At 46.4% G+C, this 22,429-nt stretch overlaps 1 protein-coding gene across 3 annotated transcripts in view; it reads left to right on the forward strand.

The window, feature by feature from the left end:
* Positions 1–22,168, forward strand: part of GTPBP2 (GTP binding protein 2) — a 241,966-nt gene extending 219,798 nt beyond the window's left edge. For all 3 annotated transcript variants that reach the window (XM_085610339.1, XM_085610340.1, XM_085610341.1), the window contains one exon: positions 18,644–22,168. In XM_085610339.1, coding sequence (XP_085466465.1) covers positions 18,644–18,799 — 156 coding nt within the window. In that variant the 3' untranslated portion in view covers positions 18,800–22,168. The remainder of the gene's footprint in view (positions 1–18,643) is intronic.
* The last annotated feature ends 261 nt before the right edge of the window (positions 22,169–22,429 follow it).

Below are 22,429 nucleotides of genomic sequence, written 5' to 3' on the forward strand. Positions count from 1 at the left end.
CCAGTATGCATCTGTTCTTGGCATGTAGGGCTGCTGACATTCACATCGCCCTCCCTCCTCCCCGGCGCCTGTAGCAGCTGCAGCTCTCAGAATTACTGTAAAGCATGGTCATCACTTTCTGTATCTACTCCATCACTGCCACAATGGCGAAAAACAATCTGAGGATGGAGAGGATGCCCATGCGCACTGTAGTCCAGGGGAGGAGTCTCCTATCCCAGGATACTTCGAAGACTCTTCCAGGACAACAACGTGCAATCATCCGGACCCAACACTAGGTGGCGATCTATGCACAGATATGAATGTCAGCAGCCCTACATGCCAAGAACAGATGCATACTGGTAAGTAGCATATTCATTACATTACTTTGGCCTTGCGAGTGGTTCTTCACATTGGCATCTGTCCGGTAGGCCAGGTAGTGGTCTGAAGCCTTTGCTGCTGCAAAGCCTGCGCTGTGGCGTGGTGCTGGGCACAATGCCTGCGCTGTGACGTGGTGCTGGGCACGATGCCGGCGTTTTGCTGGGCATGAAGCCTGCGCTCTGGCTACAACCTGTTAGGTCACTCATATAAAGCTTGCAGTCTTGTGGCTCTCGTAGGTCTGCAGCGTATGCTTGGGTATCAATCCTGCAGTCTAGCGGTGACCCTTAATGGCCTGTATTTGATGCTCTGGCAGGGGCCTAGCTAATTTAACAGCCTATGTTTTGGTGCAGCACGAATTGGTGTGCAGCCTGTTTTCTGTTTTAACACACTGGTCTTCATTATATTCTATTGCAGGACCACCTGGCATGAGGTCTGTGAGCCATTGGCCACCTCTCTTGTCTGCATACATGTTCTTCATTCTTCATTAATATGCTGCTTGCACTGTGCGGTGCAGCACCCCCAGCTGAACATGTCCGATTCTGTTGACTTTTCTGGGAACATTTTACTGTGCCTGTGGTTGGACAACCTAGTTGCCAGATTGCACTTTCTAAGATACTTCTCTCATCTATCAGTGGCTCATTTAAGACCCTTGCATGTATTCAGATGTTCACATATAGGGTAACTTTTAGTTTTGGAGAGGAGGCTCCTCTTCCCCCATTTCTGTAATCTCTACTGGAAGGAGTCTCTGCTAAGCAACCTGTGGGTAAGTGACCCTCCTTTTACATATTTTGCATCACCTCCGGGATTTACACCATGCTCCGTTTTGATGGACCCTTGTGACCTGTTATCTGCTCTCCTTCACCTACTAGAGATTTCTTTTTTGCCCTCAGTGAGTCCACCTTGACAGTGGGAGTCCCTCCAACCCACCTGCTAAGAGTCCCTCAACTTCACTTTCTCCTCTGACGTGCCTCACTCCTACCCTATCCTCTTGTGAGGGCGAGATCCCGCTATCCTCTTTTGGAGGTACGAGTCCCATCCTATTGTGAAGTGCAGGTGCCACCAATTATTTTGTGAAGGTCCAAGTCATCCCACATCAGTTGTTTTGTGGAGACGAGTCCTCTCCATGCTCTTCCATCCTCTTGTCATGGTGCTAATGTGCCGTCATCTTCTTATGAAGGTGTCTGCCCCACCAACCCTCCTGTGAAGGTTAGTCTCCCGACACCACCTTTCCTCTTATCCATCTTCTGGTGGTTGATGTCTTCTACACAAAAACCTCTTGTTAAGGTGTGTGGCTTTCAAGTGCTTTTGATAAAGTGACTCAGCTGAGCCGCATCACCTCAGTGTGTGACATCGGTTTCTTTTTCCACGCCCTTTGACACGCATCCGGAGCTCTGTGTACCAACACCAAACTGGCAATGTGGCAGGGAAAATGTTTCCCCCAAGATGACAGGCAGGAAACGGCTATTAGTCACAGATTTGCACGTATGTAGTGCCTAGGTTTGTCACATTCAACTAAAAAATGGAGCCACTATGACTTCTTTTGGCAGCAGTCCTTTAAAAGACCTCCATAAGGCTGCTACATGATCAATACCACATACGTTCACAAAGCACTTCTGTGTGGATATTTACGCCCGCTGGAAGGTGATGATTTGGCCAGATAATCTTGAGAACCTTTTCAATTAACTGCTCACTAGCCACTGTTTAAACTATCTTAGGTTCCACTATGCACAGTCCACACTGTTCTGTCTGTCATTACGCTCTGCATACGCTTTTTGCCTGCTGTGTTGAACACATTCCAAGGTGGTCTGTTCTTATACATTGTGGGCTAGTGTTGGTATCCCAATGGGACTAAAAAAAACAATGAATAAAAACAACTTGTAAACATCCATGCCCCAAACTAGATGGCCAGAGTATGACCAGCTCCTACAGCACTATACGCTTCAGTGTAATTATCGTTGTCCGTTACTTTGTCGTTTTGGCCCTTCAATCCCTAAATGTTACTTTCTAGGTCTCCTCACCATCAAGATGGTTTTTCTCATACAAATCACTTCTGTGTGCCATGTCAGTGAAGTGCAGGTGCTTTACGCCACTTTCTTCCTTGAGAAATTGGTGCGTAGAGCCTGGGCTTCCTTTCTGCCAAAGGTGGTATTACATTTTCATATGGGTCAGTCCATCACCCTTACTACTTTTGTTTCCGTCTGCCACAGCATTAGACAGATGGGTCAAGAAGAGCCCTCAGTTTTTGCACAGAACTCATGAGGAAATACCATCTAGAGGTCCAACAACTTGTGGGATTTGCTAGTGCCAAGAAGGTCCAAAGCAGTTGGTGTCTTCCTCTTGATCTTCTTTGCTGTTTCGGAATCTGGATCTAAGGAAGGAAGGTTCAGGGTGCCCCTAAATACTAAATTTAGGGGCGTTACAGGTACCCTCGAACCTGCTCCTGCTAAACTCCGGCATCTCCAGTGGCCAGCAACCGCACAAACCTCAGAGGACTTGGCTACCTTGTGACTCTAAGCAACTGGGACTCCCACGAGCAGTGGTACTGGTCAAAGCAAGTAACTGACCCGTGGCATCAGCCAGGAACCGCAAACTCTGCACACGCCAAGCCTGGCCTGTGCTGGAGTGAACAAAGACCCCGAGGACATCACCCCCCCCCCCCGGCGACTGACCCCGAATCCAGCACCCAAGGGCCCACCTCGACGCTCCTGACGACGCCTGCAGCCTCAGAACCAGGGACCACTCCAACCGCGACCAGCCGAGGGTAAGATTTCCCAAAACCAAAAGGCACCCCTGCACCCGGCGCCCTGCGGCCCCCTGTGCCCAACTCCTGGGTGCTTACCTATCCTCCAACTACCCAACTTACCTCTCGAAGTGGTGGTCACACCTGAAGAATCTTCGTCCTCGAGCTTGCAGCCTTTGTTCGTTTTTGAGCTTCTCCATTGTAATCCATTGAGCGCCCGAAGGCTCAAAAGCACCCTGCACCCAGCCGCCAGAGTGCCCCTGGCAGTGCAATCTCTACTTCTCCATTTGCCCTGAGCAAGTGACCAGGAGCCCAGCTCCCACAGCTGCGTGGCCTGCTAGCCAGCAGCCACCAACCAAGGTCCCCCTGCCTCCCATAGGATAACATTGGGCCTAACTCACTCTGTACCCGGCTGTCCCTGTGCTCCTGAGGGTGTAACCACTATACTGACCTGACCCTGGGAGACCCCAGAGTCTATGCCCAGAACCTTAACTCTGGCAGTCGAGTACTTACCCAAATGCCGATAACTCTTTTCTTCCTTAGGGTAACATTGACTGGTTTCACTTGAAAATTCTTCCAAGTGTGGAGTTTCTGAACTTAAAAATATTCACCTACAATCTACCGAGTACCGAAAACGAAAATACTGACCTGCTATGAGGACAGATCCCAGTGCTGGATCTTGGTGCCCAGTACTGACCCCGAAAAGTAATTACAAGCGTACTTGCCGCAAACCCAATTTTCTTCCATAGGAAACCATTGACTGTTTTTCTGTGAAATTTCTTCTAAGTGTCGATTTTTGCAAACTACAAATTCTTTAAGAACCACACCAACTGTGAAAACGTAATTACTTACCTGTTTTAGACAGAGGTCCCAGTACTGAGCCTAGGAGCTCAGTACTGGATTACCAAAGTAACGAGAACATACTTTACCTGCAACTTGAATTTCCTTCCATAGGATAACATTGCCTGGTTTTTGCTGAAAAAGTTTCTAAGTGTTGATTTTTGCAAACTTACAAATATTCGTAAAAAATCGTGTGTATAACCAAAACGCTTTCTTTCAACTGTTTACAGGTGGTGCCCCAGTGCTGGATCCAGGACCCAACACTGAGTTAGAAAAAGTTACAATAACCCCACTTACCTGCTAAGTGAAATTCGTCCCATAGGATAACATTGCTGATTTTATGAGAAAAAGTTTTTAAGTGTCATCTTTTAAAATACTAAAATATTGCTTGAAAATCACTACTGTAACCAAAACGCTTTTACTCAACTGTTTACAGGAAATTTCCCTGGACTGAATCCAGGATCCAGTCCTGTGGTTAGAAAAGTAATCCTCAAAGTAACTAATTGCATTTAATTAGAAATTCCCATTGAGCTCAATGTATTATTGTGTTTGAAATTGTGTTGCCTATTGCAACAACTGTGTCTATTGCATTCGAAAGCCTACTGCATATTGAAAGTATTTATAAAAAGCCTCTCATTCAAAGAAAGTATATTTTGAAATCTATTGTTGGTTCTAAAATAAAACAACCATATATTTTTATCCACAACCATTGGCCTAGAGTTCAGTTCTTGAGTGTGTGAGACCATTTACTGACTGAGTGTGTGCAACAAATGCTTTACACTGTACTTTAATACTGCCTTACTGCTCGACCAAGCTACCACTTTGGAGAGTAATGTTCTATCTAACTTTAGCCTCTGCCAAACCTCTGCGGTCTGTGGACTCTGTGCACACTGTACCTATTTGGGAACAGTATATACAGAGCCACTTTCCTACAGGTACCCAGGGCACTGTGGCCAGAGAAGGCCTCTAAGGGCTGCCCACAAACTACTGCCCTGGCATACATCTGTCACCCCTCTAGCTGGGTGCCCTATGCCTGTGGTGAGGGTACAGGTGCATGAGCCCTGTACTCCTACACTGCCCAGGTCTATTCCAGGGCCCTGTAAGTGCTGTGCTGCCATTAAGAGTATATGGTGCTGGGAGTTTGTCACTACCAACTCCACAGCACCATGATGGCTACACTGAAGACTGGGAAGTTTGGTATCAAACTTCTCTGCCCGTTAAACACGCACTGATGCCAGTGTGGGATTTAATGTAAAATGCACGACAAAGGGCATCTTGGAGATGCCCCCCTGAAATTCAACCAACTTCTAGTGACCTGAGTGGCTGCTTAGGCTGCCACCACTAGACATGTTTCTGGACCCCTGGGTCGAGAGCCTGCCACTCTCGGGCCTGAAACAATGCACATCCTGGGACGAGGTGCCAAGCCTCCTCCCCCAGGATGGGCAGGGTTCACGAAGGAGAAGCTTCAAAGGCATGCCACCTTTGTGAGCCTCTTCAGACCATTTTCTGCTTTCAGCAACTGGTCCCCACCGGTTCTAACCAAAAGAAGATAAGAAGGACCGAAAAGCCATGCAGAGCTAACAAGAGCACGATGCCCACTGACTTGGCCCCAGCCCTACAGGCCTGTCTCCCCTCAAACCTGCTCTTGCGAAACCCCGGTGTGTCCTGCAGCCAGCAACCTCAGGAACCCTGGAGGACCTTCCTGCCTTCACTTCAAGGACTAAATCTCCCTTGAACAACGGACTGGTTCAAACTGCAGCTTCTGGCCGGATACTGCAAATCCAGCACACTCTGCACCCGCCGACCCCGGCCCGAGCTCAAGTGAAACACCCAGAGGAGGTCACCCCGGCGACCCTGACCAGAGATCCGGCGACTCCTGACCTGCCTCCAGACTCCTCCTGCAGCCTCAATCCAGAGGAACCCCCCCTACCGTGACCAGAGCGGGTAAGAAAATCTGACCCTAAAAGGCACCTCTGCACCCGACACCCCACGGCCTTGTGTGCCCCAACCAACGGTGCCTAACCAAGCTACGACATCCCAGCTTACCCCTCGAAGTGGTGGTCGCACCCAGAAGATCCTCGTCCCCGAGCCTGCAGCATTTCTTCCAACCGGAGGTTCCCCATAGAACAGGGCACCAGATGTCGAAACAGCACTCTGCACCCGCCCCAGTGCAGCTGAGGGTGCACTTTTTGTGCCTACTTGTTTCCCCCTTTGCCCTGACCTTAACCCTAGGAGCTTTGCTCCCACAGCCACGTGGCCTGCTAGCCAGAAGCCACCAACCGGGGGCCCCCTGTCCTCCATACGATAACATTGGGCCTCAACACTCTGCACCCGGCCGCCCTAGTTTCAATGACCCTGGGGGACCCTTGAGTCTAACCCCAGAACCTTAACTTCCACAGTCGTTTACTTACCTGCAAACCGATAACCTGTTTTCCCTCCATAGGATAACATTGACAATTTTCCCTCCAAAAAACGACTAGTGTGGAGTTTTGAAAACTAAAGATTCTTTAAAAATCGTGCGAACAACAAAAACTATTAGAGAGTAAGGTTCTATCTAACTTTAAGCTCTGCCTACCTTTGGGGGCTCTTGGACTCTATACACTGTACCTCACTTTGGTGCAGTATATATAGATCCAATTTCTTACACTGGGCCACTCTCAAAGTGGGTCTCCGCAGTGCTGGTGTCCCTCAAAGGCTGCTAGGTCTTGGAGTCTGAGTCCAGACAGGACTCAAACAGGCCGCGGTTGCTGCAAAGGGCCAGTACGCCTGGTATTGGCGCTGTGCTACTCCAGTTGGTCCTGGCGTCTTCTCACTTGGTGGGGAGACTCATCTGGCCTTCTGGAGCATAGACACCTCTTCCTGGGAAGCTACTGTGTCTGAGACAGGGGAGTGGCAGAACGGTGGACAAGACTTTACTGTTAAGTGCCTGCAAGCGAGTCGCTCCTCTACTCCAGTAATAATAAAGTGATTTATAAAGTGCCTAGTTATTTCTACCGAACTGTCCCTGTGCTAAGGTTTCACTCTCAGATGCAGAACCGTGGAGGCATGCTCAAGATTTAACTTTTTAGGTTTGTCTGATCAGCCAAGTTTTTTTTCTAGAAGGCTAATTCGGTGCTTTCCTGTCTAAGTAACTGATGCAGAGAATTCAACATTTTGGCGGCAAAAAAAACAAAGCGCAACCACCCATGCAAGCTCTTTTCACTGTAGGAATACAGGCTAAGGAGGCCCCTGCACATCTGAGACTTCTCCCAGGAGGATAAGGTTTGACAAAAGAGTGCAGATTGCATGACCTTGCCTAATCAGGATTCTGTGGCAGTAGCACATAGCTTTAAAGGACACACTTTTCCAGAGGCAGCCAATTGAATTTGGCGAGAGCTGGACCTATAGGCGATCGCCTCGGGAGGTTAAGCAGCACTCGAGCTGCCACATTCTGAACTCTCTGGATTGTGAGACTCCCAGGTACAAAACATTGCAATAGTTGCCTGGACATTACTAGAGCCTGGACTGCTGACTTTCTAGCGGTTTCTGGGAAAAGACCCAGGATCTTTTTTAAGGTTTTTAGGATCTCAAAGCATTTTCCCACCTGGCTGGTGATCTAATTATCAAACAAGAGACTTGCATCGAACCCGATTCCGGGATCCTTAACTTTACACTTTGGGGTCAGGTAGTGGCCAATGTGAATTTGGCCACCAGGCAGAGGACCAATTTGATGGTTTCTTCCCTAAGATAAGGACCTCCGTTTTTTCCAGCATTTAGTTTGACCATTGTAGTCTATCCACTCAGCCAGCTCCGGCAAGCTTGATCTTAACAGAGCTGCTGTATTTTCTTCATCCTAAAACGGTGATAATAAGCTGCGTATCATTGGCGTACGACAGGATGTTGAAGCCGTACCGCTCAATGATGTCAGCTAGGGGGTGTATATAGAGATTGAATGGAGTGGGCCTCAGTGCTGAGCCCTGGGGCACCCCCTGCTGCAGTGGAAAAACCTAAGATGAGAAAGGTTTTAGAGCCACCTGGAACATGTGGTTCTGTAAGAAAGAAGCTAGCCACCGCAGGGCCTTGACTCGGATTCCGTAGTTCCATAGCAGTTCGAGCAGAAGGCCTTGGCGCACGGTATCTAAGGCGGCACTGAGATCAAACATTATCAATGCTGCAGTATTAACCCAGTCAATGACCTGCCTGATGGTTTCAGAGGCTAACAGCACACAATGCTGAACTGATGGCAAAAACCCAACTGAGCCCCATGGAGAAGTTCCCTAGCCTCATACACGACGCGTGCAGATAGTTCCGATCGAAGAAAACGCTCCGTGATAGTCGGGCTTAACATCACGAGATGCAGAGTCAAAACGTCGAATACATGCCAGACATCTTCGGCGAAGGATCCGAGCACGAATTCGACGCTCGGGTGCCTGAGGAATAACAAGCGGAACTTGTCTCCATTCTGGAATCGGACTCCGAGATGGAAGACGACTTGCCACAAGGTCAACGTCCTGTGAGTACCGAACACCCCTTGGCCCAAACATAAATTCAACCGAAAAAAAGGCTTCGCTCCCACCCCCGCCTTCGAGCCACAGAGAAGACGTTTCTGACGCCCCGCCCTCTGGCTCTGCACCGAAACACTGCACTAAGCCTTTCGGCTCTGGATCGAGTCAGCCAAAGTCTGGCACCGAGCTGAAAGCTTTAGGCTCGAAGCCCAAGACTGCTTCAGAGCTCAAATCATTGACACAAAAATCCAAACCTCCTTCGGCACCGAAACCTTTCATGATGAAAACAGATTCCACCTCTGCACTGAAATCCTCGGTGCCGAAACCTAAAACTGGTGCTCTGAAGCTGCAGGTCCCAATTATCGACACCCCAACACACAAATCGGAACCTAAACAGAAGGAACTTTATATAAACCCAGATACAGGACGTGTTCTTACTAAACCACCTCCAAAATGCACACCTGAGTCAGAGGACACTCTTTACCATATTCCTTTGAAGAGGAAGACTGTAGGTACTAACCCCTCCCCTCCTCCACCACGTTACCCTACACCAACTTCTCCACTCTTGCAGCATTTGCTAATTACACCAACTAACTCTCCACCACCTGATGATGGAGATGGGGGGGGGGGGGGGGGGCAATATTTTTGCAATAGACCCCTGGAAAGTTTATAACACGGATTCACCTACAGTTAACGACCCAGATCTTTACACCCTCCAAAGCCTTCCCCTCCTGACGAAAATTTAGGATATTTAGAATTGCTTCCTAGAGCTGCGGAATATCATGGGGTACAGTTACACAAGGAATCTCTAGAGGAAGATTTCCTATTTGAAACGCTCAGTAACACACAAAGGGCTATCCGCACTCTACCTATGCTTAAAGGTATGATGAGACATTCCAATTATATTTTTAAAGATCCAGTGCATGCGTGCATTCTCACCCCCAGAATTGATTAAAAAAATATAAGCCTGCTTCCTCAGATCCTGTCTTTATTAAAGGGCAGTTGCCACTAGACTCTTTGGTGGTCTCTAATGCCCGTAAGCGGGCCAATTCACAGACTACAGGGGATGCTCTCCCTTCAGACAAAGTCAAAGCTATTAGATGCCTTTGGTAAGAGTAGCCGCTCAAGCAGCAAATCATTGGTTCATTGCCAACACCCAGGTCCTGCTAGCCAGGTATGAGAGGGCACACTGGGACGAAATGTAGCAATTGCTACAACACCTCCCAGATGAATACAAGCCCAGGGTTTAGTCCAGGAAGGGAAGCTCCTATCCAGTTCCTCAATTAGATGTGCATTAGATGCTGCAGACACCCCAGCTAGAGAGATCAACACTAGTGTTATTATGGAGACCTGCATGGTTAAGGATTTCCGGTTTCAAACCTGAAGTCCAACAGTTTATTTTAAATACTCCCTTTGACAAGGAACATCTCTTTGGGTCCAAAGTCGATAAATCATTATAAAAAAAGACACAGAAATAGCCAAGTCTATGGGAGCCCTGCAGTCTCCCTCTAATCGGGGCTCCTTTCATCGCTCCTTCTACCGTGGAGGGTTGAAAACCATGTCCTCAGACAATACTGCCACCTCCTACAAAGACCACAATCAATCCTCCTCTACAAGAGGCTTCTTTAGAGAAGGATATAGAGGTAACAACAAAGGTCGAGGCAGGGGTTCCACACCTCGTAATTCCCCCTCCCCCAACAAGCAGTGACTTGCCTACACTTCCCCCAATCATTTAACACCTGTTGGGGGGATGTCTTCTACAATGCCTTCCCATTTGGCACTCCATCACCACAGACAAATGGGTGTTAGGAATTATCCAACATGGTTATTTCCTGGAGCTTACCAGCAATCTTCCAAATAGTCCACCACGTTCTCACAAAATGTCACCAGAACATTTACATCTACTTCAGCAAGAGGTCCAATCTCTCCTGTCCAAAGGAGCCGTAGAACCTGTGCTGTTACAACATCAAGGGGCAGGCGTGTACTCCCTGTACTTTCTCATCCCCAAAAAGGACGGCTCCTTGAGACCTATTCTAGACTTCAGAGAACTAAACCGCTACATACTTTCAGTGCATTTCCACATTGTGACACTTCAAGTGCTCCCACTTCTACAGCACGGCAATTTTATGTCTACTCTAGACTTAAGACGCATATTTCCACATTCCAATTTATTCTGCTCATCGTAAATACCTCAGATTCATGATAGTGGGTCATCATTACCAATTCAAAGTACTACTGTTTGAAGTCGCCACTGCTCCCATGGTATTTACCGAATGTCTGGCAGTAGTCGCAGCACATCTAAGAAGACGACAAACACATTGATGTCTTCCCATACCTGGACGACTGGCTCATCAAAGCCAGCACTTACCAGATGTGTCTCTAACACACTCAAATCACTGTTCAATTACTTCACCAACTAGGGTTTTCAGTGAATGCATTGAAGTCTCCTCTACATCCTTCCAACACACCAATTTACCTGGGAGCCACGATAGTCGCTCAGAGCTCTAGCCTCTCCCAATACAGCCAGTATTCACAGTATTCTTTCCCTTCTCACTCAATTTAAGCCCAACCAATCATTAACAGCAAAAGTAATCCTGCAACTGCTAGGAATGATGCCATCTTGCATTATAATTGTTCCCTACGCAAGACTTCACATGTCCCCTTCAAGAATGCTTAGCAACTCAGTTGAACCAGTCGCAGGGTCAGTTAACCGATCTAGTGTTAGTAGATGGTCGCACCGATCGCTCTCTGCAGTGGTGGAACCCACAAAATTTAGCCAAGGGTGGCCCTTTCTCGACCATGTTCCACAGACCGTGGTAACAGCTGACTCATCGCTCACTGGTTGGGGCGCTCACCTGCAGACCTACACAATCCAAGGATTGTGGAGTCTAAAGTGCAAGAGCCTCCATATAAATCACCTAGAGCTATTAGCAGTGTTTCTAGCACTCAAAGCCTTTCAAACTCACCTAATAAGCAAAACTGTCCTAGTCTGCACAGACCACATGACTGCTATGTATTGTATAACAAAACAGGGGGGAAGACACTCTCTCCCAACTGTCACGCCTAGCACAAGCCATTTGGAATTGCGCCATACATCACAAAATGTATCTCCTAGCAGAGCATCTTCTACGAGTAAACAATCAGATTGCAGACCTTCTCAGCAGACAGACACAACAAATCCACGAGTGGGAACTTCTTCCCCAGATTCTCCTTCCCTGCTTTCAGGAATGTTGGATTTCCTCACATAGACCTGTTCGCCACAGCTCAAAATGCCCAAGCTTCGCCTCCAGGTTACCACACCCGCTCTCCAAAGGCAATGCCCTTTGGATGAACTGGTCACGGATATTAGCTTACGCTTTTCCGCCTCTTCCACTCATTCCGCTAGTATTTCGGAAGCTCAGGCAATCTCATCCCTCAAACTCATGCTCATAGCTCCCACATGGGCACGGCAACCTTGCTTGAGCTCTCAGTAGTTCCACTCCAAAAGCTGCATCTCAACTCCAGTCTCCTCACTCAGAGCCATTGAGAAATCAGACACCAAGATCACAAGGAACTCAACCTAGCGATTTAGCACCTGAAGTCCTAGAGTTTGGGTATTTACAATTACCACCAGACTGTATGAATATCCTAAAGGAGGCTAGGAAACCTACTACTGGGGCATGTTATGCAGCGAAGTGGAAACTATTTGGGTTATACTGTAACCATATCAGTCCCCTTGGTGCTTCAGTGCAAAACATCATCTGTTATCTCTTACACTCACAGCAATCTGGATTAGCCTACACATCCATTTGTTTGCATTTAGCAGCAGTGGCTACATACTTACAAAACGACAACACTTATCTCTATTCAGAGTATCAGTAATTCAGGCCTTTATGGAAGGACTAAAGAGTAATACCACCGAGCTTCACCTGCACCAGTTTGGAATTTGAACATAGTCCTTACAAGGCTAATGGGTCCACCTTTTGAACCAATGCATAAGTGTCCGCTACAATTTCTTTCATGGAAGGTTGCTTCTCTTATTGCAATCACTTCCTTAATGAGAGATGGTGAAGTCCAGGTACTCGTCAATATCAAAGGAGGGAGTGGAGAGAAGAGGTGTCTGGAGGGACACGGAGTGGATTTAATCTCCCCCGACTATACTTTCTAAACAAATAGAATCCACCCACAAGAATTTGAAGTGTGACAAGATGTATGGTCTTGCGGGTGATGTGTTTCCTACAGTGGTAGGAAGCACATTGTGTTCTTTAAATACCCCTCACACACCAAAAGGGCCCTTGGTGTCCTGCTGCATCATAGGGGTCTTCGCACCCCTCTACGGAGCGCGGCGTGGTACACGGGAGCACTTGATGTAACCACTATGTGTGGTGTGTGCGGGTGTGAGTGGTTCGGTCAGTAGTGATAAGTGAGTGAATATTAAATACCTGGCAAATGGGGGCTAGAAAGATTTTAATAAACCCCTTTGCTGGTATTGTTAAAAACAGTGAGACGGAAGTCTAACGTATTAATGTACAACACCTCCTGTGTGTCTGTGTCAACATGTTTCGAAGCCAAATGCTTCTTCTTCAGGACGGGTACACAGATCCCTACCCTACTCACAAAGGACAGTGAAATACCGTCCAGAACATAGGGAATACTATGTGTGAATTGTATGTATAGTATGCCTATTATGCTCAATTAGTTTGACGACAAAGTAATATCTCTGTCTCCTCTTGTTATCTAGAAGTCCACGGTCTCATGAGAAAAACGCAGGTGACTCTGTGCTATTGAGCACTATGCGCTAGGATACTACCTCACCCGACTGTCCCCTCCGTGGATACGGTTTTAATATTCACTCACTTATCACTACTGACCCTACCACTCACACCCTCACACACTACACATGGTGGTTACATCAAGTGCTCCCGCGTATCCGTTGGTTAGTAGCACGCCGTGCACCGTAGAGGGATGCGAAGACCCCTATGATGAAGCATGACACCAAGGGCCCTTTTGGTGTGTGAGGGTTATTTAAAGAACACAATGTGCTTCCTACCACTGTAGGAAACACATCACCCGCAAGACCATACATCTTGTCACACTTCAAATTCTTGTGGGTGAAGTCCAGGCACGAACTATAAAAAAAATAAAAAGCCTTTCTTTCAACTTGACAAAGTGGTTCCTCAAACCAATCCCAAATTTCTTCTTAAAGTGGTTTCTGCTTTTCACATCAATCAGTTGAGTTACCTGTATTCTTTCCTCAACCGGATTCTGTAGCAGAACGGGCTCTACACACACTCTATGTAAGAAGAGCTCTACTATATTTTGTAGAAAGAACAAAAGACTTTCCTAAGACAAAACAGCTCTTTGTTGCTTTTTCGCCAACACGCAAAGGCAATCCTTTATCTAAATCGGGCACTGCAAGATGGATAGTGAAATGTATCCAAGCATGTTATATGAAAGCGAAAATAACCTTGACAGTACCCCCTAGAGCGCATTCCACCCGCAAAATAGGGTCTACTATGGCCTTCTTAGGGAATATTCCCCTAGCTGACATCTGTAAGGCAACAACATGGTCTATACCGCACACATTCACAAAACACTATTGTGTAGATGTTAGCGAGACAACAAGCTTAATGTAGGCCAGGCAGTACTTAAAACACGTTTTCAAACAACTGCAACAGCTGCAGGTTAGCCACCGCTTTGGGTGTTTACTGCTGTATAGTCTATGCAAAGCATGTGATCTACAGCTCACATGCCTCGAACGGATAATGTTACTTACCCAGTAAGCATCTGTTCTTGGCATGTAGAGCTGCAGATTCACATGCGCCCACCCGCTTCCCCAGGGACCTATACCTGTTGCAGTTTTCTTACTTGATATACATACGCATGGACATCTCTATTCTACCTTTACTAACTCTATTCTCACTCTCTGTGGGAAAACAATCTAACAATGGAATCGATGCCCATGTGCACTATCACTATCACCGAAAGGAGTCACCTTACCTTGTGACTGGAAAGACTTCTTCAAAGAAAAACAACTTGCAAATATCCGCACCCAACACTAGATGGCAGGAGTATGCAAAGCATGTGAATCTACAGCTCTACATGCCAAGAACAGATGCTTACTGGGTACGTAACATTATCCTTGTCATTTGAGCTGAAGTTTCTGTGCCATACACGTTCTAGGTATTTGCAGGTCTTTTCAACGTAACTCATTGAACCATTCCGCCAAATGTTTGGTTCGTTGGACAGTGTGATCTGTAGTAGGTGCAAATTGATCAAGTGCCCCTGTTATCCACTCTTCAAGTTGTGAATTGGCAATGCCTACACAGTCACTCAAAATAGTGCAGTTCACTGCCAGCACCTCAGTGAATACAGCAGGGGTAACCTTAGCCCATTTCCGTATCTTGACCTGGTTGCCTACGTTTTAAGTTTGCACTGGAGTAGTCGGCGAAATCTGGAAAGGTATGGCACAATGGTCAGACCAGAATAGAAGAATGTGGAGTTCCACCACCAGTCTAGTTGAATTAGAAAAAATGAGATCTAGTAATTGCACTAGAAAGCAGAGGGGCATATCTGCTCAACCAGATATGTCCTCACATGTAACATAATGCACCCTGTCTTAGGGCTGTAAGACCTGCTGTAGGGGTGACTTGCATATATCTCATGCAGTGTCTGGGGACATGGCACATAAGGTGTGTGCCATGCCGTGTTTTCACTTTTGTCTGCAATAGCAGACTTCACGAGTTTTGCATGTCCATTAGGGTGGCACAATACATGCTGCAGCCCTTAGAGACCCTCTTAATTACTCATGCTCTAGGTGCCAGAGGTACCATTTGCTAGGGACTTGCATGGGTGCTAAAGGTCTTGCCTGTTGTTGAACAATCGCACAGTTACCTTGTTTTTGGGAAGGAACACTGGCGACCCATTAGCAGGAACCCAGTGCACTTTAGTCAAAGTTGCATCACATACCAGGCAAAAATGGGGGTGACCATGTCAAAAAGGGTCACTTGCCTACACATTATTGTTTTGATTGATGAATTTAAATACCAAAAAAACTGTATTCAAACCTAAATGTATTGGCCAGCTTAAGGGTTTTTGGCAGCAGACTCTAAATTTCAGAACCAGAGTGATTTCTCCTTAGACCTGTTGCCCCTGCCTAGGCTGGAAACTCAGGCGATCGATAGATGACCGCCCGACGTACCACGTACATCCAAGATGGCACCGTATAGACTCACTTACACTCGTGTGAGGCCTATGACTCCGAGGAGGAGCGGGGAAGGTTGCCTGATTTTGTAGCTGTCCAGTGTGGAAGCTCCTGTCTCTCTGCTGTGAGGATTCAATCTCCAGTCAGTATACGGGCAATGAGTGGGGTTCAAGCATTTGGGTGACTGGAGTGGCAATGGAGAGTTCTTGCAGGTAGCTCCCGGACAGTGGTTTCAGAGTCTTCACTAGAGACAAGTGGTGCGGAGGAGACCCCTGGATTTTTGTTTGCTATTATTTTACAGAGAAGATGGGTGAATGCTTACACCGGGACACATTAATCTGTGCCTGTGAGGCCCTGTGGTGCCAAACTAGAAGCTCTTTACAAGTTCTAATGCTAGCTACTTGCAGCACAAGACGGCCCAAAGGAAGAAAAAAATAAAGACCGAGACGAGCAAGATATTTTTTTTGCCAGATGGCTGTATGACAAGGGACACCCCGGTACATGGTCGTCTGTGAGATTGAATCGGGGGCTGCCTATCTTACCCAAGGTGAGGCTCATTTGAGACAACCTACCAAGCTTGAGTGCGTCTGTGCCCAGTGTTGCCAAGAAAATAGAGGGCCACTTTGAAGATTATCTGTAATCTGAAGGTTTACTGATCCTGAAACTAGCTGAGACAATAGATGAGAGAATAGCAACAGTGAAGTCTGGGTATTGGGGGTGTAGATTGGTGTCTCGTGCCTGGAAGAGGCACAACTGAATTCAGAGATAATGTTGTGGTGGTCAAGACAGAGTGGAGGTTGAAAATCTAGAGAAGAACTTGAGCCAACAAATCCGTGCTTGGCTTTTTGTTCCTGAAAGAAGGGAAGATGTGGTGACCCATTAAAACAGAGCAGCTTCAGAACTTGGTGGATGCAGAGCTGGTAGTCCACAAAACCACTAGACTGCCTATGAGGGGTCCGAAGCAGGAGCCATCCGGGGCTGGTACCATCATTGTAGATCTGAGAGCTAGCGTGGAGACCTAGATGGTTACCCGTACCTCAGTGAGGTGGAGTGGATTTGTGTTCTGAGAGTCTTACTGTGATCTTCTCGAATCTGCTTAAAAATGGCAAAAGACCACTGCAGGAACTGCAAGATATGAAGAGAACTCCTCCTCACACATCTAATTATAAACTCTCATACTCTTAGTGAAGTGTAAGAGTTTACATTTGGTCAGTTTGTCAGCCACGGCAGCTTATTTGAGAGGGCTGCTTACTAAACAGATTTTTGTGGCTCCATTAATCACAAGGTTCACAGAAGGGGCAAAGATGCTCTTCCTCTGCTAGAATGGTACCTATCCTACAGTGAAATGTCAATTTGGTACTAGCTGGGTTAATGAGGGCACCTTTTGAGCCCATGCTCAAGGCCACACTTAAACACCTTACGTTGAAAACAGTCTTAGTGGCCATAACGCCATTAAGAAGGGTAAACGAGCTACAGGAACTTGCAGTACAAGAACCATTCATACCCTTGCACAAGGATAAAGTGGTGATGAGGGCTCCGCCAAAATTATTACCAAAGGTCCTATCCCTTTTTCATATGATTCAAACTATCACCTTACCAGAATATTTTTCAAAGGCCGCCCAGTACTGCTGAGAGAGCCTTGCACGCTTTGTACGCCAGGAGAGTTGTGTTATACTGCATACAAATGACTATGGACATCATGAAAAACAATCTGTGCTTTGTTGGACACCCAGCAAAGGCCTTAGGCACTGTTGTAACAAATACTATTGCTAGATGGATTGTTCAAACTATTGATGTTATTGATTTAGCAAATTAGTCTTCAGCTACCAAAGCAAAGATGTATTTACCTTGGGGTGGGGGTGAGGGGGGGGGGGGGTGTTTAATGGCCAACGTTTCCATGCACTAAAAATGCAGAGCAGCCATATGGTCTTGAGAACGCTACTTCACAAGACTGCGTAGTCATGAGAGGTTGCAGTGGGTCAAGCAGTAATAAAAAATCGAGGGGAAAAAAAATCTTTTGTTTGTTTTTTGATTCGCCTCCCCAGAGGAGGTAATACTTCTACGTAACCTGTGCAGAGCAGGTGAACCTAGAATAGATTTCATGCGGATAAATATACCAGTTACTTACCTGTAATTATGGCTTTGCAGCTTGAAACGCTTATAGATTCACATGAGACCGTGCTGCCTCCCCATTCAGGCAGGTTTGTGGATGGGAGAAATCTAAGATGGTGAGTACACACTGGGGCATTGTGAGATCACGTTCGAAGTCATTCAGGGGCTTCGCCTTTATCGATGCTGACTCACTAAGAAACTTTTACATGACTCCTCCAGACGCAACTACTAGAGAGGGGAATTGTGCAAAGCATGTGAATCTACAACATTTTCAAGCTGGAAAATCATAATTGCTGGTAATTGATTTCTTTCTTTGCAAGAAGGCTGAGAGACCCCCACACCCTCTACACGCACTCTGCCCGCACTCTGCCCAGACTTCTACACCATTCCCACACACACCCACATGCACCTCTACTCGGACACATTTCTCACCACGATTTCCAAGCTGGTCATTGGTTCCAAATCCAAGAACGAATCCATTCAGTCCATGATTACATTTATTTTGATTTGATGGTGGATATGGTCTTAGGCTTTAGAATCTTCCCATGCCTAGAGCAGAGGGGACTTACTGATGTAATATTAACAGAAATAAACTCCTTGTAGTAACTTTGGTACTTGCTCATAAAGCCTTTTAATATATAGGACTCACCAAGGCTCCTGTCCACTGTCACTTCCAGAAAGAAAGACTTGATTGTGAGAAACTGAATGGAAGGGTAGGGGAAGAGCTTATTTGGGTGTCATCCCCTTAAACTTCTAAGGCCGCAGCTGCATGACCTGGAGATCCCATGCATAGTACTAAAGGTTCTGAAGAGCTAAGTACCAAAGTTACTTCAGCGGGTACCTTTGACCTAAAATTGTAGTTGAAAAATACGTGTAACAATATTTTGCTTATTTTGCAATAAGGAAACCTTGGTTTCTCTTTCTCAGGACAAACTTCGAACTGGAGAGAAAGCCGTTGTGCGGTTCCGATTTTTCAAACATCCTGAATACCTGAAGATAGGCACCAAGCTGCTGTTCAGAGAGGGCGTCACCAAGGGTATTGGACATGTCACCAACCTGCGACCCATCACCACGCCACCCTGAAGGTCCTGATGAGGCAGTGACCGAAAGCTGGAACGGAGAACTGTGCTGCGACTTAAGCATTGTCCTGTAATTGGGCTACGTCTCCTACCCAAGTGACAGCTGTTGCAGCCCCGTCGCATCGCTCTCCCTGTGTGTGGATGCGTGTAGAATATGCCATCATGGGTTGCCCGTGTGACTTTAAGAGGAACTGAACCACCTCTGAGATCATCTAATGTGACCCTCTTCTGCCTTGCATCTCCCTTTCACCCCCCTCCCTGCGCCTTCTGAACAGGCTCAGCGGCATTGGCCCCAGCCCACACCCTTCCCCTGTTTTCACTTAGTTAAAAAAAAAAAAAACTAAGGATGTTTTAGCTTTTTTTCTTAACCCAAAGCAAACTGCACAGCAATGTATTTTCTTTTTAATTTGAAGGGCAATTTGCCTTTCTGTTCTCTTAAGTGAAGGATTTTACATGTGCTCTTTTACTGGTAGCATGGTTTGGTCGACTGCCTGTTGCCAGCTGACCTTGTGGGTGGTGCTTTGGCCTTTCGTTGCCTCAATGTGGAGCTTTGTGTTTGTGTGTCCCCAGGATCCAGTTCTGCAGAAACTCCCATTAAGCCTTTTAAGATGTTTCCTGACTGTTGTGTGTTAGAATTGTCTGTAGATTTGCAATCATTATCGGAGACCCATCAGATTTGTTTCCTTTTTTTTTGGAAGGGGTAAGAGTTTGGAGTCGTCTTCCCATCTTCACCTACTTCCTGCCTTTTCCTATTTCCCTGCCACACCTGCGTACCTCTCGTGGTCCCTGTTTTCAGTAAAGATTACTTCACAAATGCCTCCTCCTTCTCACACCATGATCTCCTTCATTGTACAGGGCACCTTCCAGGTGTGAAATCATCCTGCATGGGGTGGTGACTTCTAACCCTTAGGATCTGCCCTATAAGCAGATGGTGTTGCACTTCATGTGCTGGGATTGTAGTGAATCGTCAGGCATGTTCTTGGCACATGTGGTCCCCTTTATTTGATACTTTTGATCTGCCTTTTTGCCTGCTGCTGATTGCTATTCCCCCCCCCGCCTCCCCCCCCCCCTTCAGTTGACCAGATTCTGACCACTCACTCGTAACTTATTCATTTTCTTCTTCCCCTTCCTGCTTTCTTTGTCAATTCCTTTTAACCCTGCTGATTGCCCTACCCACTTTTCTTTCTATACAACAATCTACCCCATCTGTGTTTATCCCCCCCATACTTTAATCTCAAACAGTGTTTACCCAGCATCCATTGTCCTTGTATACTATTCTCTTGTCGAGCTCTGTGTAGTTCCTTCTCTGAATCTTATATATCCTTAACTGTCTGACCATCTCTACCCAGTTTGTGTTGCTCTTTTGGACGCTTGCTGCCCTGTATTGTCCCAGCCAGTGTAGACCATTATCTGCCAGACCGGTGCTTCCAACTGACCCTGTTTTTAGAGGGTTCAGCTCTTGCTAATCTGTTGGGTCTTCCTACATCCTTATTCATTTGCACATGTATCTGCTTAAATCACTTTTGCTAACTCTGACTTCCCCAAAGCAGCCATGTTTTGTTCATTGGCCACCTTCCTCGCCATGGTGCTGTTCCACAGGTCTGAGTATCCTACAATTGGACCTATCTGCTCTTCTTGACTGTTTCTGCCTCCTAGTGGTACCTTTCAGACACCTTCCACCACATCAGTTCTGTTCACATCTCTTGGGGAGCTGAATAAGGTACCTTTGTGTGCCTACCAGACCACCCCCTCTGGCCAGCCTGTACAGATTTACCAACCCAGATGTTCACTGTTAACTTCTCCAGTTGTAATCGAATGGTATTTCTTTTTAAGGCCCTGACTAGGAGTTGCTCGTTCTATTCGGACACGTATGTTAACCCCTGTTTATGCATGGGTTGAAATTATAAGTTTGAAGGTATTTAACATTTCTGATGCATTAAATAACTCAACCTTTGTTCGATATTAATGGGATGCATACAGTATTTACTGTAACATACAGATTTTGGTGCATTAAAACCCCAAATCCACACAGTATTCCACACAGACTCGTAATAGGTGTTCTCTATTGCACCCTATAAATAACCTATCACGTGGTATTTTTATTTACCAGATGGGTTAGGTAGCACCTTTACTTGTAATCAAGCCTTAAGAAGGGTGTTTAACACTTTGGTCTAGAACCCATTGCCCTTATCTCACTTCATGTATACTGTGTGTTTAAATCTGTGAACGTCTGCCTTTAAAATAAGTGTGAAAAGATTGTTTTGTTTTTCAGCTGCACTCTAAGTCCAGAGGAAATTCACCCTGTATTTGATTGTTTTTATTGACTGAGTGGGCTGAACAGCCGAGTTGTTAATTTTCACTTTCTGTGGGCTTTTAATCCTAAGAGCAGACCGATGGCCTTGGGTTCTTTTAACTTGAGAAGTGGAACCATTTGGTACACATGGTCTGCTGGCAACAGGTGTGGTGCAATGGATGCAAATTGCTGAGCAATCCTTTAGCTAAAGTTTTATTTTACAAGGAAACCAGAAATGTTAGTTTCTTTAATTTCCAGTTCTCATTCAGTGCTGTGATTTTATTTTGGTGTCCGGACGTTCAAAATTTGTTTATGTAGAAGCCCCGAACTTGGTAGCTGTAAAGCGAGGGTAGTTGCACTTGGCTGGACTAGTTTTAAACTTGGAACACAGTTATGAGCATCATTATGGCAGCTTGCAGGTGTGAGGAACTTTTGTAATTCGCACCGGTAAGCCTTTTGCGTCTGTGTGGATGTGTATATGGGTGTATGAGTGAGTGACATGTCAGTAAATTTCATTCCCACTTGCTCCCCATCTTGTCCCTACAGTGTATTTACATTTCAGAGCCTGGTGTGTTGGATGCTTTTAAGTATTGATCACCATATCACTCATCAAAGATTACATCGGGGTCATGTGACCCGGGACTGGTGCTGTCTAATGTTCTGGCCATTGGTCCGTGCATGTTTTAATCATGGCAGCGGCTTGTTGATGGCCAGCAGCCTCCGGTGCTTTCCTCCGAGCTGAAGGGCACCCCCGATTTCAGCATAGTATTTTTGTGTACCAAGGAGCTCACCCTCATCGCTGTGGTAGCACGGAGCCGTATTGGTATCCCACAGTTTGTATTTGTGAGCAGCACCTAGTCCTTTTCAACCCCCCACCCCCACCCCCTCCACTCTTGCCATATTCTGTTGTTCCTGTGCCTCCTGTGGAGGACCAGCACCTTTCCTCCATTTTGTACATTCTTCCGCCATGTTTGTTGTTTACATTTTGTAATGCAGAGCTATCTAAATGTTTTAACATATCTGCATATATAATGTACAGAAAAAAAGTTTTATTGAATAAAATATATATATTTGACTGTTTGATGCTTCTAATGGTGGATAAAGCACAGTACTTCTCTTGGTGGCGCTCTGGTTTGGGTGGGTGTCAGTAGAGGTGAGTTCTTCGAAGCTAAAATAAGCAGACATAGTGTATGTCACTGACTTCCAGCGGACCTGCCTCGTGCATTGCCAGAGCAGTCACATGTTCTGTTGGCCGCCATGTGCTTTTCCTTCCCAGGAAGGTCTGAGCTGTAGCTTTTGTGCTCAAGACCAAATACAGTGCAATCGCAACTGCCGTTCTAT

The sequence above is a fragment of the Triturus cristatus genome, chromosome 6, assembly GCF_964204655.1.
Source record: "Triturus cristatus chromosome 6, aTriCri1.1, whole genome shotgun sequence".
Taxonomy (NCBI): domain Eukaryota; kingdom Metazoa; phylum Chordata; class Amphibia; order Caudata; family Salamandridae; genus Triturus; species Triturus cristatus.